Consider the following 22,295-nt stretch of genomic DNA (forward strand, 5'->3'; position numbering starts at 1 on the left):
TAACATTATTTAATGTAGGACAAAATTATGGATAATGACAAAAATATTGTTTGCAAAATTTCAATCGAGCAGCATTGACCACTTTGGGAATATTGACCGGGTGGTTTCTGCACTTCCATATCATATGGTTAAAGTCCGTGTATATTTTCATGAATTTACATCGTAACATATTGTATAAGATGTATATCAAAGACACTGTTATGATTTTTCCATTGATTTCTTTTCAGTGGTAATCACTTAGATGAAATGAGAAGAAACCATAAGCAAAACGGACTATTTTGTGCTGGGACACTATTTAAGCATGAAACAAACAGGGGTTGAAAATTCCTAAAGCCCGACGCCCGGGACTAAAAAAATTGCTCCTCGGACTTGCCGTTTTTCAATGAAATAAGTCCGTCGAGCATGGCAAATTTAAAAAAAAATAAAAACTATTTTTTGAAAGATTTTGTTGTCATTATTTGTGCCATGTTTCTCGATCTATTCCCTGACCTATAAATAGTTATAACTTTATTTTTAGAATGGGTATTCACTATATCGTTCTATTGATTAGTCATTCTCAAGTCTGAATCACACCTGCGCTTGATCAGACGCATTTTTGACATACTACAAACTTTATTAATCAAGCGCTGGAATGATTTCAAAAATTTCGTTAATTTACTTTTGAGGAAAATATCGTTGCTCAATTACAATTTCACGGTTAAAAAAACGCAGAAACGGAAAGCTGATGACAAGCCATCAGACCTGGAGACGGAATCAATTGACACTGTGTATTCTTCCCTGCAAACATAGAATTATACATAAGAATATCAGATAACAAAATTGCATTTATATCGATTGGGACTTAACATTGTTCGGGCTTAGTGTACAAAAGATGAAAAAGTCCAGGGCTCGGGTCTTCCCAAAATAATTTTCAACCCCTGAGTAAAGTTCGCGATTCTCGAATGCTGGTACATGTATGTGTTTCATGAAGCTGCTGTAAATGTATATGTCAACATCTCTTAATAAAAACTACACAAACATGAAGCCTGATTTCTTAGCACTTATGTATTTACAAAACATAAGTTATTTGTATTGTAATCTTATACATATTTGCGAAACAATTATGCTGAAAAAAATGAAAGAAATGCATATACATTATTGAAGGCAGACAGGTATTATAAACTACTCAGCTTGAGCGCAATAGTGAGTCGTACAAAGTGGAACCCATGGGGTATGGGTCGATTAGTAACCTTTTTGTTTTGGAGAGAAAAGATGATGGATTTATACTCAAAGTGCATTTGTGAAAAATACATCACATTTCCTGTGTTAGTCACATCTCTATATCCTTGGCTTTCCAGCTTAATTGGTATCTTAAATTTTTCAAATCTATGAGGTACTAAGTTGTGTTTGGTTTAAAGATCTTTAAACTGTATAGTAGTTTTTAGAACAAGACTTTGTATCCATGTTAGAATTGAAAATTCCTACAGTAAGGTTAATATTTATTGTAGAAATGTGCACAGTTTTGACAAGTTCTACTCGGGGTCTAATATAGGTAACAATGACAAGGACAAGTTTTAGTAAATTCTGTTTGAACAGTAACAATTTTGATATATTTCTATAATATTGGCATATTTGTTCATTAAATCTACTACAAAATAAAAAAAAAAATCCTGTGAGAATGAGCACAACCAAGGAGAAGTTTGTTGCTCCTTTCTCTCGTGAAATTAGTTAAGCCCTTGTTCAATCTCCTCAATTCTGCGGGATTCATTTCTACTTCATGCATCTCCAACCCGAAATTTCAAAGTGTGGATTCATTCTTACTTTGAAAAATCATCTATTGATAGTCAGTGATTTCTAGTGGAATTCATTTTTTTTTAAAAAAAAAGGTTATTTAAGTGTAAAGTGTTAAGAAACGTACACAGCCAGGAATACCAAAAGCAATAGTACAAAAGAAGATCCAATAATACATTAATAAACGGGCAGTAAAAATATGCAGTTCATAAATTAAATGATTTTCCTTTAAAATGACTAAGTTTTGATCCGTTTATTTAGCTTACAGTTTGGTTACATGAATATTTTTAAATTAATTTGAGGGCTTCCTTGACTCAGTGCCTCAGCACTTTGATTCAAGAAAGTGGGACAATTAATTCTCCTCTAGGTTACAGACCACCAATTCAACCAATGAGCATTTGGAACGTACGCAAAAATAGTCCTGCGCAGAAATTACCCCTCTTCCTCATAGTGCTGTGAAAAAGTTCTCATCTTATTTAAAAATTTAAACAGTTTCTGAAAGGAAAAACATTTCTGTACATTTTATAGGTGCATTTTGCTTCTTGCGATGTGAAGCCTAATCTCCATAATGATTTCTAAATATACCCCTATCTTGTGAAAAAACTGGGATTTCCCATGCTATTTATAGACACTTCACTTCCGGTGACCAGTACTGCACTGCAAGTCTGCTAACCCCACATGCCATTCTGACGATTGTGAGCTGACATATGTAGAATCATGCTGATATATAGTCCTCTGCAGGTTAAAGTTAAGCTAAAGTCCAGAGAAGCCATTGAATATTGTGAAATTTGCATAGAAGCCTATGGGAAGCGGAATTAGTGGTTTCTAGCCTCTACTCACTGACCTATCCTTTCATACTTTTGCGGCTGATTTAATAGCTGATTTGATCCAAAGGAAGGAATATCGTTTGGACAGATCCTTTGATCTCAGTTTCCGCTATATAGATGACGTACTATCGTTAAACAATCCTAGTTTCGGGGGATTTGATAAATTGCATCTACCTCAAGAACTTGAGATGAAGCGAATCCGTACTACACGGAAACTGTCTAAATCAGCCATTTTAAAGACCTTTCATATCAGATTGAATGTATTTTGTAAATAAATAAATAAACTGTACTCTTGTCTATACCGAACTAATTCTACATTCCTAAAGAAGTACGAATTAGACAAGTATCACTGTAATCATATCAGCGAGTGTATTAATGAAACAGATCCATGGCATGGAGACACCAATACGCCTTTTAAGTGGTTTGTAATATACAAAACCAATTTAATGTCCAGTGATATACATAGGAATAAGTGGCATTGGATTGAAGCGACTTATTTTTATGGAGGGTAGCGTAACTAAGGATTTAATTTTGATTAGATTGAATGATCATTTTTTTCAGTCGCAAATTCATATACTTTGGAAAGAGGGCATTAAACTATTATTGGTCACATTTTACCCAAAAATGTACGAAATTAACAAATGTTTCATACAGGGGTGGTTGAAACCATCGGACACCCGTTGGTTCCACCATTAATGTAACATATATTTGCTTTGACTAACATGGCTTTTAAATATTTCAGTTCAACAAGGTCTTGGTGATTATCTAACTCTTTCGACTGATGAAGTAGAGTGGGGTGGCAATCTACGATGTAAAAATATGTCGTGGATATGTACCGAGAAAAATGATATTGCCGACTGTCGAACTAGTCATATAAACACAATGATCGACACCTCACGACTCCCTAGTTCCTTTACTGCATGGATCGGTGTTTATATTGCACGAGCAGTCACCGTAGTTTATGAAGGTAAGAGACAATCGAAACCACCAGGAGCAGCTATATTCAAGTGTCCTTTCGAAATAAAGTTTTACAGAAAGTTTGCTGCCTGTATTTGTTGTAAATCCAATTTAAAATTTACCGACTCAAACGAAATTAATTCCAACATGATATTATTTTTTGTACACAAAATGAATTTATTCTTTTCTCCTATTTTCCGGCCCTGTTTTTTTTTTTAGTAAAAGTTTAAGTATATCAACTGAAAAGACTTGTTGTCATATTTTTGTAATACAAGATGTCTTAATCTGGACAAAATAGATTTACGGTCAGTTACAACATTTACTTGTCAAATTGATATCACGATACATCGTTTTACGCAATTCCAAATAATTTCTGTCGAAATTTTAGGGTTCAAAGGTATGTTTTATTTTTTTTTTGTTTTGGAGTGGGGTGGAGGGGGGGGGTTCGAACTATTCCAGCAGTGGTAGAAGTTGTCTGGCAAGCTATTTTCTAACTTTGTGCCATCCTAATCTCTAGCAAGCAACCGCAAATGTGAATGAGCTGAACATGTGTTTTAAAATATTTTGAGTCTTTATTTACATAATAGAAGTTTAACCCACCAGAAATCAAGCGATAAAAATACTAAATATTTGTTAAATACCTAGAAAATATTTGTTATGAAGACAGTTATCAAAGTGACCAGCCATATTGAATTAGGTCATTAACTTTCACGGAATACCCTATATTTTTGACATAACGAACTAAAAGTTGGTTTTGGAAATTCTTTGGTTAATTTAACATTTTCGTTTTAATATCTGTAATTTTTATTAACCGGATGGTTCCCATTCAAATGCTGAAAACCAAATGTGAAGTTAATTTAAACTGCTTTTACAAAGGATTTCCAGGATTGCTGGATTTTCTCTTCAGGTAGGGTCTTTGTTTTCCTTCAGTTAATTACCTTTTCCCGTGTAAGGGTAAAGAAACTGTACAAAATGTTTCAAATAGTTAATATTTTACTAGAATTCTGCCGATTTTAAAAAACGTCGGAACGAGCGGTTTGCAATATGGCGCTTGGAAGTAAGAGGTTGGGGTATGGAGAAACGGAATTCCAACCGCTTATATTGAAGGTTCGGACACGTTGTTGGCAACATGCTTCAAAAAACTAGTTATTTTGCTGGAAGTTGTCTTCCAATTCTGCAATGGGAGACCAACAAAAATATTTTCTTATCGAGCTATGTTCACATTTTCTAAATTACATGCAACATCCATGTAGGTTTAATCAAGTTTATTTTCAGGTAAAAATGTCAGTTAAATCGGACCAAGCACTCGGAAAAACAAATAAAAGTCTACGAGACTCGAGATCATTCAGTAAAATTGACACCCAGAATAGACCCTTTCGTGTATAGTCATGAGCATGCGTGATATATACTTCCGCAAGGCAGGCCTTGTGCAGATCAAATTAATTTTTCTGGCGGAAGTGTATACAATACATGGAGCATATTCCACAAACGCAGATCTATAATTTACTGTTTCAAGCCTTTAGTCGGCTCTACTTTTTGTTGAAACGATGGTAGCCAAGTTTATTTTCGATATGTACACGGAATTTAGAGTTATTAAAATTGTCATGGCTGAGACCGGTGAGATCGTGAACAATTAATGATAATGTACAAAAAAGTCAGACATAATTTTATACTAATTTGATTGGAATTATATTTTTTGTTTGAAGGTTGTTATGAAACGAACTTCCAGCGTTTTTGCCGTACAGACAGTATTACATGCGCCAGAGAATGCAGATATTTGGGATATTATGGTATAGCGGTGAGTGTTTAAGATTTATAATCCGCCAAAAAAACTGTTTTAACAATTGTTATTCCGGTTCGTGTGTCTCTTTGGTGAAAGGAAACGAATATGATTTAGTATACTAACTTTATTTGAGTCCTATATATCGCTGATGTCTCGACCAACGGGAATTTGCAAGACATTCTAAAACACAAGCTATTCGTCTGCGTTAAAAATTAAAGTTTAAAAAGCTTTATTTAAAGTTTGGGGTTCGTTCCGCATTCGTTCTTCGTTTTTAACTCGTTCAAAGCATTAACTCTTCGACTGACAGGTGATTGACATGTGATTTTCTTTTTTAAATTCGTTATCAGTTCGTTTGCTAAATACTTTACCGTGCAACAGGGTCATAACTTTCCGACCCTACCATATGTAAATACATATACTGCATAGTTTGTTCTTTTGTTGTATTTTGATACAAGATATCACAAGCGAGAATTGCGTCGGCTATCTTTAAATTTTTAAATCTAATTTTGATGTGTTGACACCCTAAATTGTTATTTTTTATAATACAATGCAGACGAGAAGAGTAACTTGTTCTAGAGTTCAATATTCTACTTAACAAAAATATGTCACAGAACAGCAGTTTTAATTCAACATTCGTTGTAACGAGGAATATCATTCACTTGGATAACACTGTTCATATTCCATGACACATTTACGCATTCGCAGAGTTAGTTTATTAGAATAGTGATTACCGTAACTTGGCGCTACGATACAGTTACTTCCCGTAAGAACTGGTCATTTATAAAGGTTAAGGGAGAGGGAAAAGGGGGGGGGTTTCTTGAATTCCACAAGAAAGTGGGGGGGGGGCGATTTTTTTTAGATATATAAAAGGGGGTTTTGAATTTTTTCTGGTTTATACATGTGTATGATTTTTTTTCCTGGTTTGTATGAAATAAAAATCAAATTTCACTCTTCAGTGCTAAAATCTGTATCCTTGACTCCGTCAACTGCAAAATATTTCTTGTATATATAATATGTCCTATTCAAAACAAGACTTTATTCATTCACAAAGTTTTTATTACTACCTATTATACGTTTTATATAAATTTTACAGGAAATATTGTTAGGTCTTTTCTAGGCGCTTGACAATGTATAAAAGGGGGTGTTTTGAGCCCTTCAAGTTTTATTACAGTTTGTTTTATCTGTATTTTAAAGATAGAAGAACCCCCGGTCTCATTTGCAGTCTAAAAGTCCTCAATCAAATATCAATAAATACATTTGAAGGTCCTAGACCTATTTGAGTTAAACTTCAAAGGTACTGGGTCAAAAATGACGGGTCCCCGACCTCCGACCATCACTACTTTGAATCCTTGGACTCTGGAAAATTAAACCTGGAAGTTTCAAGTATGATTTTTTCTTGTCATTTTCTGAATATCTGTGTCCTCTTTCTTTAAGACTACAGTTATTATCTCGCAATTTATGCAGACTTTGAAGACAACATCTCATTAAGAGATTGGTCTTTCCTGGGAAGTCTCTTCTTTGTATATGAATATGTTTTCACCTCCGTCACTTCCGGTGAAAGCTGTTCTAGTAGCCGTTCCACTCTGTACTTCCCAACCTCATTAAAATTAAACCCATTAGTTGTTCCATTCAGTCGTTGCATGAAGGATCTAACAACACATCATTATACTCTCTCTTCTGTTGATCTTTCTGATCAGCCAATCAGAATTCATTTTCATGCTTTTGAAAGCATTATTCAAAGGGAAAAACACAATGATTCTGAAGCGTCCTATTGTATGTTCGTTCATCACTTTAATGGTTACTCACTTTGTGTAATTTGTAACTCAAAAAGTATCAAAGCAACACTATTCAAGCTTTGCACAGTAATTATATACATGATGAAAATGTGCACCTCCAATATTTAGAGGAATTAAAAATATTTGTTTCCCGCATTTTGAGCACGTTGAACTATGCCCTTTTTTATCTGCATTACCTGTTATTTTCGTAAATTTTGTTTCTGTTGAAATATACCTTAACTTTGAATTATTTCTACCAAATTGTACTTTTCCTGTATAATTTCATTCGATATCCACAAATAAAATGTGTTAAATACATGAAATAGGTGTCTATATATCTATTGTCTTGCAAGACAAAAAATCGACCTAGATAAATCCATATGCATGTGACTTCTGGTGATCTTAATCCACGCATGTGCTGAAAGGGTCTCTTTTTTAAAAACAAATCTGATTGCAAAGCGAAAGTGGTAATCAATGGCAAAGAAGACCGTCGGATTCAAGCCGTAAAAGACAAAAGTTCGAATATAATGCAAGGGTCCTTTTTAAATTTACGTATTGTGATATAATGTGGCACACATGGTCTGTAACTGTCACTATTTATTTGAAAACTAATCGAGAAATAGATGAAACGTTTTTACCTGTGTATCCGTTATTGTTATTTTTTACCAAAGTTATGTATCCGTTATTGTTATTTTTTTTACCAAAGTTAAAGTAATTTTAACCAAGGTTAATGTCCTGTCGGCAATCTTCGGAAGTAATGGCGAAAAATAATTAGATCTGAGCTATCGATCTTTTTTTTATGAAAAAACGTTGCTTTCACAATATTATGAAGGTATCATCGACTTTTATTGCTTTAATTGCATTACTACAAACTTGTTTCATTTTATCAGCAAAATTCAGTAGAATCAAAACTGAACAAATTTGACAGCAAATGCAGCTTTTAACTTCCCGACTTCTATGTCTATGTCACACATCGTTGGTTTTGAATAAATATTAGACAAAAGATGTGAAAATTGTCGTATACACGTGCCTTAAATTGATCAAAAGAAGTACGTGTACATTGTACGTGTACATTATATTTATTTTAAAAACGCGTGGGTTATAACAAACTGATTAGCTGAATGTAAGTAAATTTTCTAGGTATTTGTAATTTCTTGGAAGAAACTTGCAGAACTGTGTAACAAAATTGTATGTAGTTAATACTATATCACGCATAGAACGCATACACATATGATAGGACATACATATTTTATAATTCATATTATACAAGTAACAATGCATTGGAGGGAGTGTAAATGGCTAGCTACAATAATGCTATCCGTACCATAGACTGCAATACTACATAAAAATTTAATGAAAATCAATGAATACCGTTTTCATTTCGAGGTATAGGTTTTCACCTATTTCACCTCTGTTTGTTCTTGATATGAAGGCAACTTCGTTTATTACCATATTACAAATCATAAATTTAGAAATTGCCTTTTTTCGATACTTCGCAATATTCCTATTTTTTTCATATTGCCCACTTGACTGTTATCAAAATCGTTTCAATTAATAAATGTTTTACGTCAAAATTTTGGCATCCCAATATTATGACTTTTTCTGAATTTTGTATAATGTCAATATTCATATGTATGCACAAGTTGGCAATCATCTCAATAATATCTTTCCAAACTTCTTTCACCAATTTGCATGTAAAAAATAAATGATTCAAGTTTTCCCTTTCGTTGCAGAAATGACATGAACCATTTAAAAAATCAATTTTATGTAATAATTCCTCGGTATAAATAATTTCATGGAGCAGTTTCCACTGCAATTGCTTATCTTTTCTATTCCCAAAATTGTCTTTTAATGAAACCCGTATCTTATCCCGTATATTTTCGTTTATGAAGAAATTTTCCTATTTTTGCTCACAAATGGGAGGCGATGGGAATTCATAGAAACTCTGTATTTGTTTCAATTTTATATCTTTGGTCGCCATAACCTTGCCCTCTCGTACACAATGAGTGTTATTGAATCCGAATGGCACTTTCTTCTGTGATAAGTTAATATTATCGAATTTTAGAATATTTATATGCTCAGCTTTAAAAGCTGCCTTTATTTTGCTGTATTAAGCTATCCAATTTCTCTTATCGTTAAATGTATTGAAAACAACTAGAGATGACTCAAAAGAATTAGTATGGGTGTTATATACATTCTTTACCCTTTTTATCCCACTTTTGGCAAAATTATCAAAAAACAGAACTTTCCCGCCAAATTTAAAATTATAGTTACCCATAATATTCTCCTCTAGAAGTTTTTCTTTAGATGTATTATTGCGTCTATGTATCTTATTAAACTCTATCCGGGAACTCAAGAGATTTTGATAATATTTCGACATCTTCATCTGACTTGATGGGTGTTGAAAAAATTGCGAGTTTTGGAAATTCTATCCCATCCCCCCGAATGAAAGTAAATGACGAATCCCTAACCTCCCGTCAGCAGATTTTCTTATTGATTATAGCTATACTACACGCCGTCAGGCTATTAGCGCTGCTGTTCTGGTTGAGAACATTTTCAGAAGATGTAATCACTACTTTTCAATTATTCATCACATGAAGAGGCTTTGAACACGAATCTGTCGCTTAGAAAGAAAATGTCGTTTTTTTTTTCTCGGAGGATAACGGTCTGCCTTCTTGACTTATCAAAAACATTAAACATTGAATTGTCAGTCTTTGTAAGAATCAAGCGGTGGGTACCGAAACAAACTCCCCTCTTTGACTATTTACAGAATCAGGGAATAAAGACTAGATTTTCTATCCTTCTAATGATCATTTTCTAATGTCCCTATTGATGCAGAGATAAAAAGTGGCCATTTCAAATGGAGAAGACTCCTTTGAGTAAAAGTATATTTGTCAGGTTGGTGGATTTTTGGAATGCATGCTTTAGATTTTTTTTCACATTTCGTCTGACTTTTACAGTACTTAATGCATTAGTTAACTTAAAAGTGACTTATGTCATGTCTTGTGTTGTAGAATGGGTCATCCTGTGTGCGAGATTCTGACTTGCTTAATTCGGAACCTAATGAAGTACAAGTCCCGGAACATTCGTGCAGAAAGACGAAAGTCTATTCTATAAAAGATCGTACGTATTCAAAATTTTGTCTAGCACGACACTTCCAGTTCTGTACGAAGCTTAAAATCTTGATCTATTTTATACTCCCGCTTAAAAAACGGGATTTATACAATGAACATCGTATCCGTCGTCCGTGCGTCCACACTTTGTTTGGTACACTACTCTCTGCAACTTTTTATCACATCCAATTCATATCTTAAAAAATGGTATGTATACCATATCGGGGGATTTTTTAAACTCATCTGCTAAATTCAACTAGCTTTCTGTTTGACACATTTGTTTTTGTTTTGACTCTGTATGGTTTCTATGGTGATGATTAGGTATATTTAAGTGTAAGTGTTTTAAGAATCAGGCAAAATGGGAAAAATCAGAGACAAGCATTTCAAAACCCAACCGATATGAATAAAATATCACGCAAGAATGCTTTCTCTATTTGAAAATACCAATATTTGATCTCTGCGTCACTGGATTTGCCCAAAAATGTTTCAATAGAATCTTAGAAAAAATGAGGTTTTTGACAGAGTTATCTGCCTTTGAAATGTTCATTTTTAGTGCATTTCAATGAATTGTAACTGAATGGTCCAGCATGATATGGAAAATCTTGTCTTTTTTCCTTGATTCTGATATTGCAATTTACACTATCAAAATGATGGTTTTTTTCATACCATGTTTCACCTACTGCCTGATTCTTACAATTATTACAAGGACTGACACTTAAGTGAGCTTATCTCACCTTTTTTTCTTTGTTTTTTTTGTGTTTTTTTTTTACTTTTTTATTCTTGTTGTGAGAATGTAGAACTGAGGAAAAATCAGACTCAATAGCAGAAAAGATTACTAAATACATATACTTTGCTTGTTTTTAATTGTTCGAAATGGGTAAAATGTTCACTTAGCACGTCCAAGTCTGAATTTTAAATCATATTCTGTTGATTAAGAAAACCCCAATTATCAGGTATAAATCTCATTATAAACCCTTTTAAGTTGGTGAGCATGCTCAATATACACTTCCGCGAGGTAGAGCTTGGGTAGAACAAAAGAATTTTCCTCGCGGAAGTGTATATTGAGCATGCTCTACGCATGCTCATCGACTACCCCAACGTTTGCACAAAAGGGTCTATTTAAGAAGTTTAAAGCCGACAGAAGTGATTATTTGGGACATTTGTATGAACACTAAGTTTGGGAAAAATAAAATAATAACTCAAGTTTATGTGTTTAATTTCTACAAAATTTTATGTAGAGCGAAGTTGAGATAAATTAGTATAATAAAAATGTCAGCGAGTTGAATAAAAACACTTTACTATTTCTATACCTCATTGAATATGTTCATCGATAGGCAATTCAATATGCATTTATGGCCTTAACAGCAGATGGAAATATTACACGAGAGAGCAATTATATATTTATTTATGGCTATTGAACAATGTTTTGGAATACTTTTTTTCATATTCTAGTGCAATGCAATTAGTTTGATATATGATTACCCGAGATTACCCAATGTACTTAGGCATCCTATAAATTTTGTATTGATGTAGAATACCACCTAACACCATATTTTTGTTCTCCCAAACTTTATTGATAAAGGCCTAATAGCTATTTTATTAAGTTAATTACATAATTGGTAGAGTAACTTGCAATCGAACGACGTACATTATTATTTACATTTTTAGCTCACCTGGCCGAAGGCCATGTGAGCTATTGCCATCACTTGGCGTCCGTCGTCGTCGTCAACAATTTTTCAAAACTCTTCTTCTCTGAAACTACTTGACCAATTGGAACCAAACTTGGTATGAAAGTTTCTTGGGGTATCCTGCATACAACTGATGTGGGGATTTTCGATCCGTCGAAAAACATGACCGCCGTTACTAGAAATAGAACATAGGGGTCAGACAATAGTTTTCCGCATGTATCTCCAATACAGTTAGGTAAAGCTCAATCCTGACCGGGTAAAAGTGTTCAGCATGATGATATCTATCTGCGGTCAAATTTTCATTTTAATCTGTTCAGCCACGTTGGAGTTACTGCCCTTTTTCGACGTTTTTTTTTGCTATTTTTAATGTTATTTCTTTCAAAAATCTTCTCCTTTGACACTACTTGACCAATTGGAACTAAACTTGGTATGAATGTTCCTTGAGGTATCATGCATAGAATTGATGTGGGGATTTTTGATCCGTCGAAAAACATGGCCGCCGTTACTAAAAATAGAACAGAGGCCAAACAATACTTTTTCGCATGTATCTCTAAAATGGTTAGGTTTAGCCCAATCTGTAACGGGTAAAAGTGTTTAGCATGATGAGATCTATCTGTGGTTAAATTTTCATTTTAATCTAATAAGCCATGTTGGACTTATTGCCCCTTTTCAAAGTTTTTTGCTATTTTTAGTGTTATTTCTTTCAAAAATCTTCTCTTCTGTCACTATTTTACCAATTGAAACAAAACTCGGTTAAGTGTTCCTTGGGGTATCCTGCATAGAATTGAATTATTAGAATTGATTCGTTGGAAAACATGGCCACTGTTACTAAAAATAGAATATAGGGGTAAGATAGTAGTTTTTCACATATTTCTCCAAAACCGTTAGGTTTAGCCAAATTCTTTCAATTGCTGAAATGATCCTTATTTTTAGGACTACAAAAGTCTTCAACGATGAAATTTGTCAGACGTCTTCTTATAAGAGTTACTGCCCTTGACAGGGGAAAATGACAGGTTTTTTTTTTTACAGTTTTCAGCCAATGTCTTGAAAACTATTATAGATTTAGACTTTTATTTACTGAAATGATCCCTATGACAAGTCCTATCAAAGTTTTCTTGAGTCAAAATTGTTGGACAACTTCTTGTTTAATTTGTTGCCCTTGAAAGGCAAAATTCAACCATGTGAGCGATTCAGGCTTCTGGGAGCCTCTTGTTTAAAATCTACATTAAGCTGAGTCTTAAACTTTACATGTATCAATTGATTTCTGACCCAGGTTAAGATCCTCAGCTGAGAATAATTCTCCTGAATATTTAGCCCAAGCACTAATCAATGCACCTTTAAAATGGTTTACAGACCGGATCATATGTTGAAATCTTAATGTTATTATAGAAAGTATTTTTTTGCAATCGTCGTTTTTTTTTTTCGCTCCTTCGTTTAATCAAATCAAATAGCCAAAATTTGAAAATAGTTCTTTTTTTTTACCTTTTACTACATAATGGAATAACATTATTGACAAATCAAAGTCAAGGAATTCTTAAGAAATATTTCTTGACTATCAAGCGGTATTACAAATATCCAAAAATAAAACTGAAAATTGTGAACAATTTGATATTGAACTCATAGCTTTGATTTCATTTACCCGTTCTTCCCGTGCGTCTTACAAATTTATTCAGTTACACAAAAAATGTACCTGGGAATACAGAAATACATGTATTAACATAATTAATTATAATCAATATTTCATATAAACAATGCTTAGTCGGTGTTACTAGTCTTCGGGAGTTATATAAAACAGTCTCCGGTGTGTGCAAAAATGGTCTTTGCCATTTTAAGTTGCAGCGAAAAAATTTTGGTTGGAGATGATGCACTAACATCCTAGTAAAAAATTTGTAAGAGTTACATTCTTACTTTGGTTACCATCTAAGCACAGTAAGCATTTAAAACCAAATTTCCTCTGAGGAAATCTCATTTTCGTTAAGGAAATTCTTCTTTCCTTTAAGGAAATGTCATTTCCTTTGAGGAAAAATTACACATCAGATTTCTTTTGAGGAAATTTAAAAACAAGAATTTCCTTAAAGGAAAAAGTTTTTCCATAAGGAAATTTACTCAACTGCAATTTCCTCAAAGGAAAAATATCACAGTAAAATTTCCTCAAAGGATTTTTTTTTTCTTAAGGAAAAACATCATATTGAAATTTCCTCAAAGGAAAAACGTTTTTCTTTAAGAAATAAATCACTTTAAAATTTCCTTTGAGGATACTCTTTCACTTAAAATTTCCTCAAAGGAAATCATTTTTCTTACCAAAACAAAATTTAAATTGAAAATGTGACTTTCAAGAAATAAATTTTCTCATATTTTCTTTCCAAAAGTACTGTCAAGTGTTTTATTTATCACTAAAACTCATTTAATTACTGAGCTTTGAAAAACAGGCAGAGCAATTGATCAAAGTCATATCTTATTGTTCTCCTTGTGCTGCTAATATGGCAAAATCATAAATCTGTATTCTGATCTAAAAAAAAGTATTTTTCTTTAACTCTAAAACCATATTATGGTGAAAATTATATGGTGAATGCTTAATTGTCTATCAAATTATACAAGTGGCTGGTCTTGGTAAATTAAATTGGAAAATAAATTGACCTGCTATGAGCACACAATTATGTATTACATTACTCTATGGAAATAAAGCATGTTTCTTACTGAAAAAAAAGAAAAATCTCAAAAATCATATAAAAATGATAAATTTTATAATTAAAAAGTTGACTGTATACTCATTAACACACAAAAAAAAAGAATTTAAACAGTAGAAATAAACTGATGAAAAATAGTGCATTCCCAAACATTGTATGTAGTGAGTGTTATAGGTGAATTATTACCTGAATATAATCTTCATACATTGAACTCTGTCACTGGCCAAGTCAGTATTTCTGGAATCATTTAATATGGAGCTGAAATGTAAAAATATTGAAATGAGTATTGTAAATTTTTCATGCCTTGATCTCATTTGCTGTTGTTGTTATATTTATCTTATTTATTCTATCAAATGTAAGCTATAGTCTATGAATACGGCAATTAGTTTCTACAAACAGTGCCTAAAATTACAAAATACACTTGACCCTTTATGACAAAATCTCTTTTTTTAAATCCAGTTACTAAAGGTTTTTTTTACTGTTTTTATATGAATACTATTCAAAACCACTAAAATATCAGTAACAACAACTAGCTTAACTTTAAAAACAGACGAAATTGATAATCTCACATGTAAATGTAGTATTTTATGCTTAAAAACTGAGAATATACAACAACTTCTTGAAAAGAACTTAAGGAATACTTAATTGAAATATCTAGCATTACACAATTAACATTTTTTATATTCCTGAACATGAGATGAAACTGAAAGATTGATGGAATGAAGTTGAAAATACTGGGTCCTTATGCTCACAGTCCCAAAACAACAACCTGCGGTAAGGTGTTTAATTATTCTAGCGCCTACCAAATCAGTTTTTTCTCTTTCTCCAATACATGCCTAGAAGACTCAGCTTGGGGTCCATCCAAACAACTTCCACAATCAAGGTGAGCTTCCTACCAGGAGGTTCATCATCTAAACTGAAAGAATGGACAATGTACTAATAAAAATATACCTTAAAAAGTCAGCTTACCTCTTCTTTGTGCATCAAAATTGAAAAAAAAAATATTCTCAGTAACAGTAACTAGTCTAACTACAAAACAAGAAAGTGTAAACAGAAGAAATAGAAACTGTCACATGTCATCTATGATGATGTAAGCTAAGGTCAATAGAGTTACTGATACAATTATTTTGATAGGCATGCCCAAGGACTGAAGGTTTTAGATATATTAAAGTGGAAATTTTTTAAAATGGCACATTGAAGCTGTATTTGTACACATTTTTAAAAACAGCCCATTTAAAAAATCACTTTTGGTGAAATGAGGAACATATGGTAGTTTTAGACTAGTTATTTAAGCTCTTGTAAGTTATTTGCAAAACTGGTCAATTTATAGCCAATTGGACCTTATTATCACAAATAATTTTAACATTATATTTATTTACATTTGTTCAAATGGTTTCCAACAGGTCAGAATACAGGCCCTGTTCCACACACTTTTAAAACTGGGAATGCCAGTCCAATTTGTAAGTTTTATATGTAGAGAATTCAGAACTTAACATACAACATCAGGTGTTAAATAAAAAAATAACATACCTATTAACCTTTTGTATGTTCAAAAGTGGGAGATCTCCCTCTTTCCATCTTTTCTAAGACTGAGATTTAGCGTAACGACCTTTTTCACAAATAAAAAGGATAATTTTACTAGAAATCCAATTACAATATACAAAGATGAGACGAAAATATAAAATCTATGATAATCTGGTTAATCGATTAAGGGTTTCTAATAATATTTTGAGTAATTAGTACAAAAAAGGGCCAAATATTTGTTGATTGCTTCTCAATGCTTGTTATGTTACATGAACATGATATTTATATCAATTTAATAAGCCATTTAGAACATAATTTGTGCAATATATCTGCTAAGAGGGGGATTTTCGGGAGGAGAATGTTGGGAAAGAGGGAGATTTGTGTCCCCTATATGGGAGACTTTCTCAGAGGAAGATTGACCCCAAGAGGGGGGTCTCCCTCCTGAAGAAGGAAGGTTAAACACGAATGAAATAATGCAAATTAATTCTGAACATTCCATCATAACCTTAGTTAAAGGATTTTGTAATGTCTATTTGTAACTGTTAGATCCAACTTTTCTTGCTTTTCTCAAGCCATTAATAAGGCCTAATCCTTGATTAGATCATTCTTCCATATGAAGGTATGTAGCTGACTGTCACAATATCACTTGTACATTTTTATATGTACAAAGATCTGTTTCAGATTCAATAGAGTCGGACATGCCCCCCCTTTTTTTTTAATAGAAAACTACATTTAAAACAATATTTTTGGCACATTGTTTTGATTTTTCACAATTTCTACCCTCCATAATTTCTTGGCTTGTTTCACCCAGCTTGTAGTTTACTGTATTCTTGGCTTATGCAGAGAGTAATGTTATCCAGATCATGCAGATAATCATGACGTTTGCCGAGGCATTTTTAACCACGTTTTTTAGCAGTTTAAAAGCCTATGCTATAAGAAAAAATACATTGTCGTCTTCCTTGATTCGGAATTGTGGAGAAAACCATCATATATCCTTCGCTGCTGTTCTTACATGGGCTTTTTCTACAAAAGCGAGAATTCTTGTCCTAAAAAGATGTTGTGAATTTCTGTTTAAATATGCGAGTAATTTTTAGTCGGTTGAGTATATTGTGAGTCGATATACAAAACACAGTAGGAAGAAAAAAATGTTATCAATGAAAAAAATAAGTTCGAATGGTTGGAATTGACATATTTTACATGTCCCCAAAACATGAACAGATAAAATACACTTCAAAATTGATCGATTTTCGGATTCAAAAGTAAATGATACATTATTTCTGATCATAACAAGATACTCAAAATTAATATCCACAAAAGATTTGATCGATTTATCTTCCATAATCCATGTAAAATTACATTTTGTAGTTGTCACCGAAATTTAGTCCACTACAAAACGATTTTACTTTTGTTGCTAATATAAACACATAACTGCATCCCTTGTTACCATGGAGGTGTCTTACTACTAATCTTGTATCCTAGTAACAACATGGCTGCATGCTGGAAGTCGAAATGAACAAATAAAGACAATATTAGCATTTTGGTAAGTAGAGAGCACCCCGTATTTTTTACTTGTCCACTTGACAACGGAGATTTTAGCGTACATGCATACGCTGAAATTTCTCCAAATTTTGTGATTTAGAAGATATGTTGTTGCTTTCATCAAAACATATCAGAAAATTGTTTAAGTAGTGTTAGTGGCTAAATTCCCGCGTTTTCCCGCAAATATGTCCCCTACGAAACGGTCAACTACGAAACGACAGTTTTTGTTCGTAGTTGACAAAATCCTTTCGTAGTGGACATTTATTGAAGAAATCATTTTGTTATTCGTAATATATATTTTTTTAAACCAAAAAGATTTTAAAAGGAAAAAATGTTAAGAAATACCTCTTTTCCACCAAAGCACATAATGATATGTATGTTCAAAACAAAGAAACTTACGTACATATGGAGTTTGATGCATTCACTCAAGATACTGCACAAGCTACTCATTTAAAATTCTTTCCAAATTGTGACAACTAACATTCGTATTATAAGACACAAGTGGTTGAAGATAGAATATATTCTGATTAAAAGGACAAACGATGAATCATGTAACCCCAGGAAGACAAAAAAGGGGGCAGTCATCAGTCCTCATTTCCTGTAGATACTGTAGAGAACTACGTTAGTTCATATGCTTTATTAGAATACCAAGGACACGCGTATCCAGGATATGTAGAAAACATTGATTCAGAATCGCAGATGTTATATGTTATATGAGTGTATGCAAACACTTGGATCTAAGGATGCAAATTGCTTTTTGTGGTCAAGAAAAATCCTTGACAAAAACTGGTATGATTTTGAAGACATCTTGGGAATGATGAGTCAGTTCCATATTAACAACTGCAAAACTACATGTGAAATAGTAATATGAATTAGATGCTCAGCCTAAGGAAATCAATTTACTGTGTCACATGATAAACATTGTAGGTAGGATATGTCAAATCTTGCATACAATTTAAGTCATACATTTTATTGTTCTAGTCAACGTATTCATATCATTTACACCTCATAATATTTTGCATATTTCGTCTACATGTATATTTGTTCTGCAAAATTGTGCCAAGTAAATGTCATGATTTGTTGAGGATTCCAATCCATATTTTAACCCTTGTATATCTTGCAAAGATCATAATATATGTACTTTTGATCTAAATAGCTCCAATCTAAAATTATTAATGTCCATTTGCTGTACAATAATTGAAAAATCTTTTTTTTCATGGAAGTTATAACTACAAGCCTTGCCCTACTATTCCAATAATGTAATAATAAGGCAATGTCATATTCTTATCTTGTTTGGATTATCTAAAGCAATTTGAAAATAATATCTGACTAAGGGTACATACCAGGAATTGAGTAAATTGTAATAGTATTATTATAATTTCCACTCAAACAGCAAGTTGTGCTGAAATGTCCACTACGTAACGATTTATTCCATTAGGAAAGTCTTGTCCACTACGTAACGCAACATGAAAAGACAATTTGTGCTCATATGCAAATTTATTTCTATAAACCGAATTAAATATCAATTAAGTCCCTCCAGTCAACACTCTCTAAAGTATAGAAACCATGTTTTGAAAGCCAATCAAAGAATATTTGTATTTGAAAGGGTATAATTTTATTAAATTATTGTATTTTTTATATAAAATGTCCAAATGAATGCTCAAAAAGTGACATACCAAATATTGAGTAAACTTTTCATATCATTTTTGTCACAGTTAATGCCAAATCAACAGAAAAAATAAAAGTCTATTCCTTTTAATATTATTAATCTTAGACTTAGTTAAATAATTTGTTTCGTAGTGGACATTTTATTATCATGTGCCATTCTATTGTTGTTTTTTGAGTAGTTAATATTTGCATTAAGATAGCATGTCTTGGAATTTGTTAGCATTGATGTTGAAAAGTTTGGTTACATTAAAACAGTTTACATAATTAAATGTTATTTTCGATATGTTTTGTCACCTGAAAATCACACTTTTATTGAAAAACGCCCACATGTTACTGAAAGGCAAAATGTAGGACGTTGGAGAGATACGGTTACACCATTGACCTGAACGTGGCTCCGATCTCATACCTGCTGATTGCAGTATTTTAAGGTATTGTTAAATATTTAAAGTTGATTTAAACGGTTATAGTCCATTTTCCATTTTGTTTCCATTAGATAATGAAAAGAATCTTTAAAAATAAAATTTTAACCTAATAGTACCATATTTATTGTAGGATTGCTAAATCGGGTATATGTAAACAAAAAAAAAAAAAAAAAAAAGAAAAAAAAAGTAGAAGAAAATAAGAAAACATGCATTCAGTGGCGGATCCAGGGAGATCTTGCGGGGTGCCCCCTTTCATACAACTCTGGATCCGCCGTTGGGTTTTGGTATATTTTTAGCTGACACGTCTTCTTGAAATGGGTTTTCGTTTTTATTTAAATTGAAATGGTAATTACTTTTACCTGGTCACTCCAAAGACATAAATGTACAAAAATATGGACATTTTAATTGAAAAATTTGCATTAGGGATAATGGGAATCTTTCTTTATTTCTAGATGTAAGTTTTGGGTATTTTAAAGTTTTATGTTAAGCAAAGGCATACATATACAATTATATGTCTCTGTAACCACAGACTGGGTAAATTTTCGAAGATGTATATGTTCACTTTCATACACATACGGAGAACAATTAAGATAAAACTATGAAGCGACTGGGTTGTTACTTCTATCACAATGTCCATGCAGGGTGTGTATTTTACAAAACCGTGTCCATTGGCCTCTTGTGAATTCGCTTGACACTCCTGTGTAATGTATAGTTAATCCCAGTCGAGGGGCGAAGTAATTAGAGCAACACTCCACCAGGTTGACTTGCGTAATTACCAAATATCTCAATTTCGAAATTTCATTGATGATTGTCCCAATGTTGTTCGGGTAAAAAAATTGTTCAGTACACACATTTATTATTACTTATTTAAAAGAATAGAAAAAAGATATTTTGTGTCAGCTAACTGGGTAACACCTTTTTCTGATGACAGAAGTACATATACATGAAGGTAGGGGCCCGGGAGGGAGGGGGGCAAAACCCACCCGAAGCTCACCGGTTTCAAGGAAAATCAATCGCATTTCTTTGATGAAGAAATGTATGTTTACCTGATTCGTACATCTAAATGGCTGAAGCATTTTTCCATATATACATATTTGTCTTGATTAAGTTGTACGTGAAGGTTAAAAAATACTACACTATAAATATGATGTGCATATGTTGCGTTACTCCATATCTATTTTGTTTTCAAATAGGTAGTCCTTATCTACAATTCAATATGGAAGAATTCAAAAAGAAAAAGGTCGTGAAATTTAATGTATTCTGTAATTATTTTACATTTTTTTCCTCCTGAATACTATTTCGTTTATGGAAAGTCCAGACGTCGATTTTTTTCTATATATATAACATTATCAATTTAGATCGAAGATCAGAATTGATATAGCAGCCTTTAAATTGGGAAAGCCTGAAGGCAGCTGTAATTTCCCGGGATGGTGTCATTCTGAGGTCTGCTGATATTGCTTTTTTGTAATAATCATTATATTGGGATATTTTGGGCATGTGTGAAGATATTAGAGCTGCGGGTGCTCCAGGTGATCCAAGGCCTTAAAAGTGCATGGGTAGTATCTTCCCCAGATATACGTGTTGAAATTATATTTTAAGACTTTGGCGTTTATGTTAAAATACGTGTGTCTGGAACAAGGTGCCTAAGAAATTAAGCACTTTAAATGACACATAGGTGTCTATGCGATAATTTGAAGGAATAACTAAGGAATGTAGCTAGTTGAGAAGAACATGCATCTAAGGAGATAATATATATTTCAATGAATGTTGCGGCTGAAGTTTGAATAACTTGACAGATATTTTCGACCCGGTGGTCGATAAATTGAATTTTGATTTGGAAATTTAGAAACTGCGAAAGGCCAACTAGTAGTTTCTTTTTCAATTACCCAGTATGTCGGATAGTTTTGTGTTCATTCATCTAGGTTCTCCATGTAAACCGACATCGAACCTGAATATCACGCAAACTGGAGCACTGCTACGATGCATCATGAATTTGGTGTGTGTTTTTGATAATGACCTTCGTAATCAGAATGGTGAATTTAAGAATAATCAAAGAGTCCAATATGAACCATTTACAACAATAAGCTTATGTTTAGGTACGTTTGAATTTGGTCCTGGTATTTTCCTTTTATCTGGCCCAATTTTTGTAATTTGACGAATCTTTGCGGCGTAAGAACTCAAACGATCGATATAATTTGATTCAGCACATGATTTCTAATAAAATTGTTTATACTCGTAATATTAAAATGATAGATCCAGTTGTTACAAAGGCTTTCGACGTTGTCAATGAAGACAACATATTCTAGACCATCGGACTGACAGACAACAATAAACTTGCGGTCCTGACACATCTTCCAATAGTATTGGGTGAATATTAGGCAGGCATTTTAGTTCATTATTGGTAAATTTCAATGTTTTAATTACGGGGACTAGATTTCAATGTGACTGTCGTATAAATTACGGGGACAACTTTGTGTTCGAAGGACTGACAGGAAACTGATATCTACATAGAGCACTTGCAGAAATGGGCGGGCCCTAAGTT

At 32.9% G+C, this 22,295-nt stretch overlaps 1 protein-coding gene and 1 long non-coding RNA gene across 8 annotated transcripts in view; one reads left to right on the forward strand and one right to left on the reverse strand.

The window, feature by feature from the left end:
* The window catches only part of LOC148612212 (uncharacterized), a 71,017-nt gene that overhangs the window by 15,612 nt on the left and 33,110 nt on the right, over positions 1-22,295 (forward strand). For all 7 annotated transcript variants that reach the window (XM_088593451.1, XM_088593446.1, XM_088593447.1 and 4 more), the window contains 3 exons: positions 3,340-3,564; positions 5,261-5,352; positions 10,127-10,235. In XM_088593451.1, coding sequence (XP_088449577.1) covers positions 3,340-3,564; positions 5,261-5,352; positions 10,127-10,235 — 426 coding nt within the window. The remainder of the gene's footprint in view (positions 1-3,339; positions 3,565-5,260; positions 5,353-10,126; positions 10,236-22,295) is intronic.
* Positions 14,075-15,634, reverse strand: LOC148612213 (uncharacterized). The gene is made up of 3 exons (XR_015924349.1): positions 15,404-15,634; positions 14,787-14,858; positions 14,075-14,422 (listed from the first exon to the last, which is right to left on the reverse strand). It is a non-coding gene; the product is annotated as an uncharacterized LOC148612213 (long non-coding RNA).

The sequence above is a fragment of the Perna viridis genome, chromosome 7 (assembly GCF_037379345.1).
Source record: "Perna viridis isolate PV_CMFRI_1.1 ecotype Kerala chromosome 7, ASM3737934v1, whole genome shotgun sequence".
NCBI classification, from domain to species: domain Eukaryota; kingdom Metazoa; phylum Mollusca; class Bivalvia; order Mytilida; family Mytilidae; genus Perna; species Perna viridis.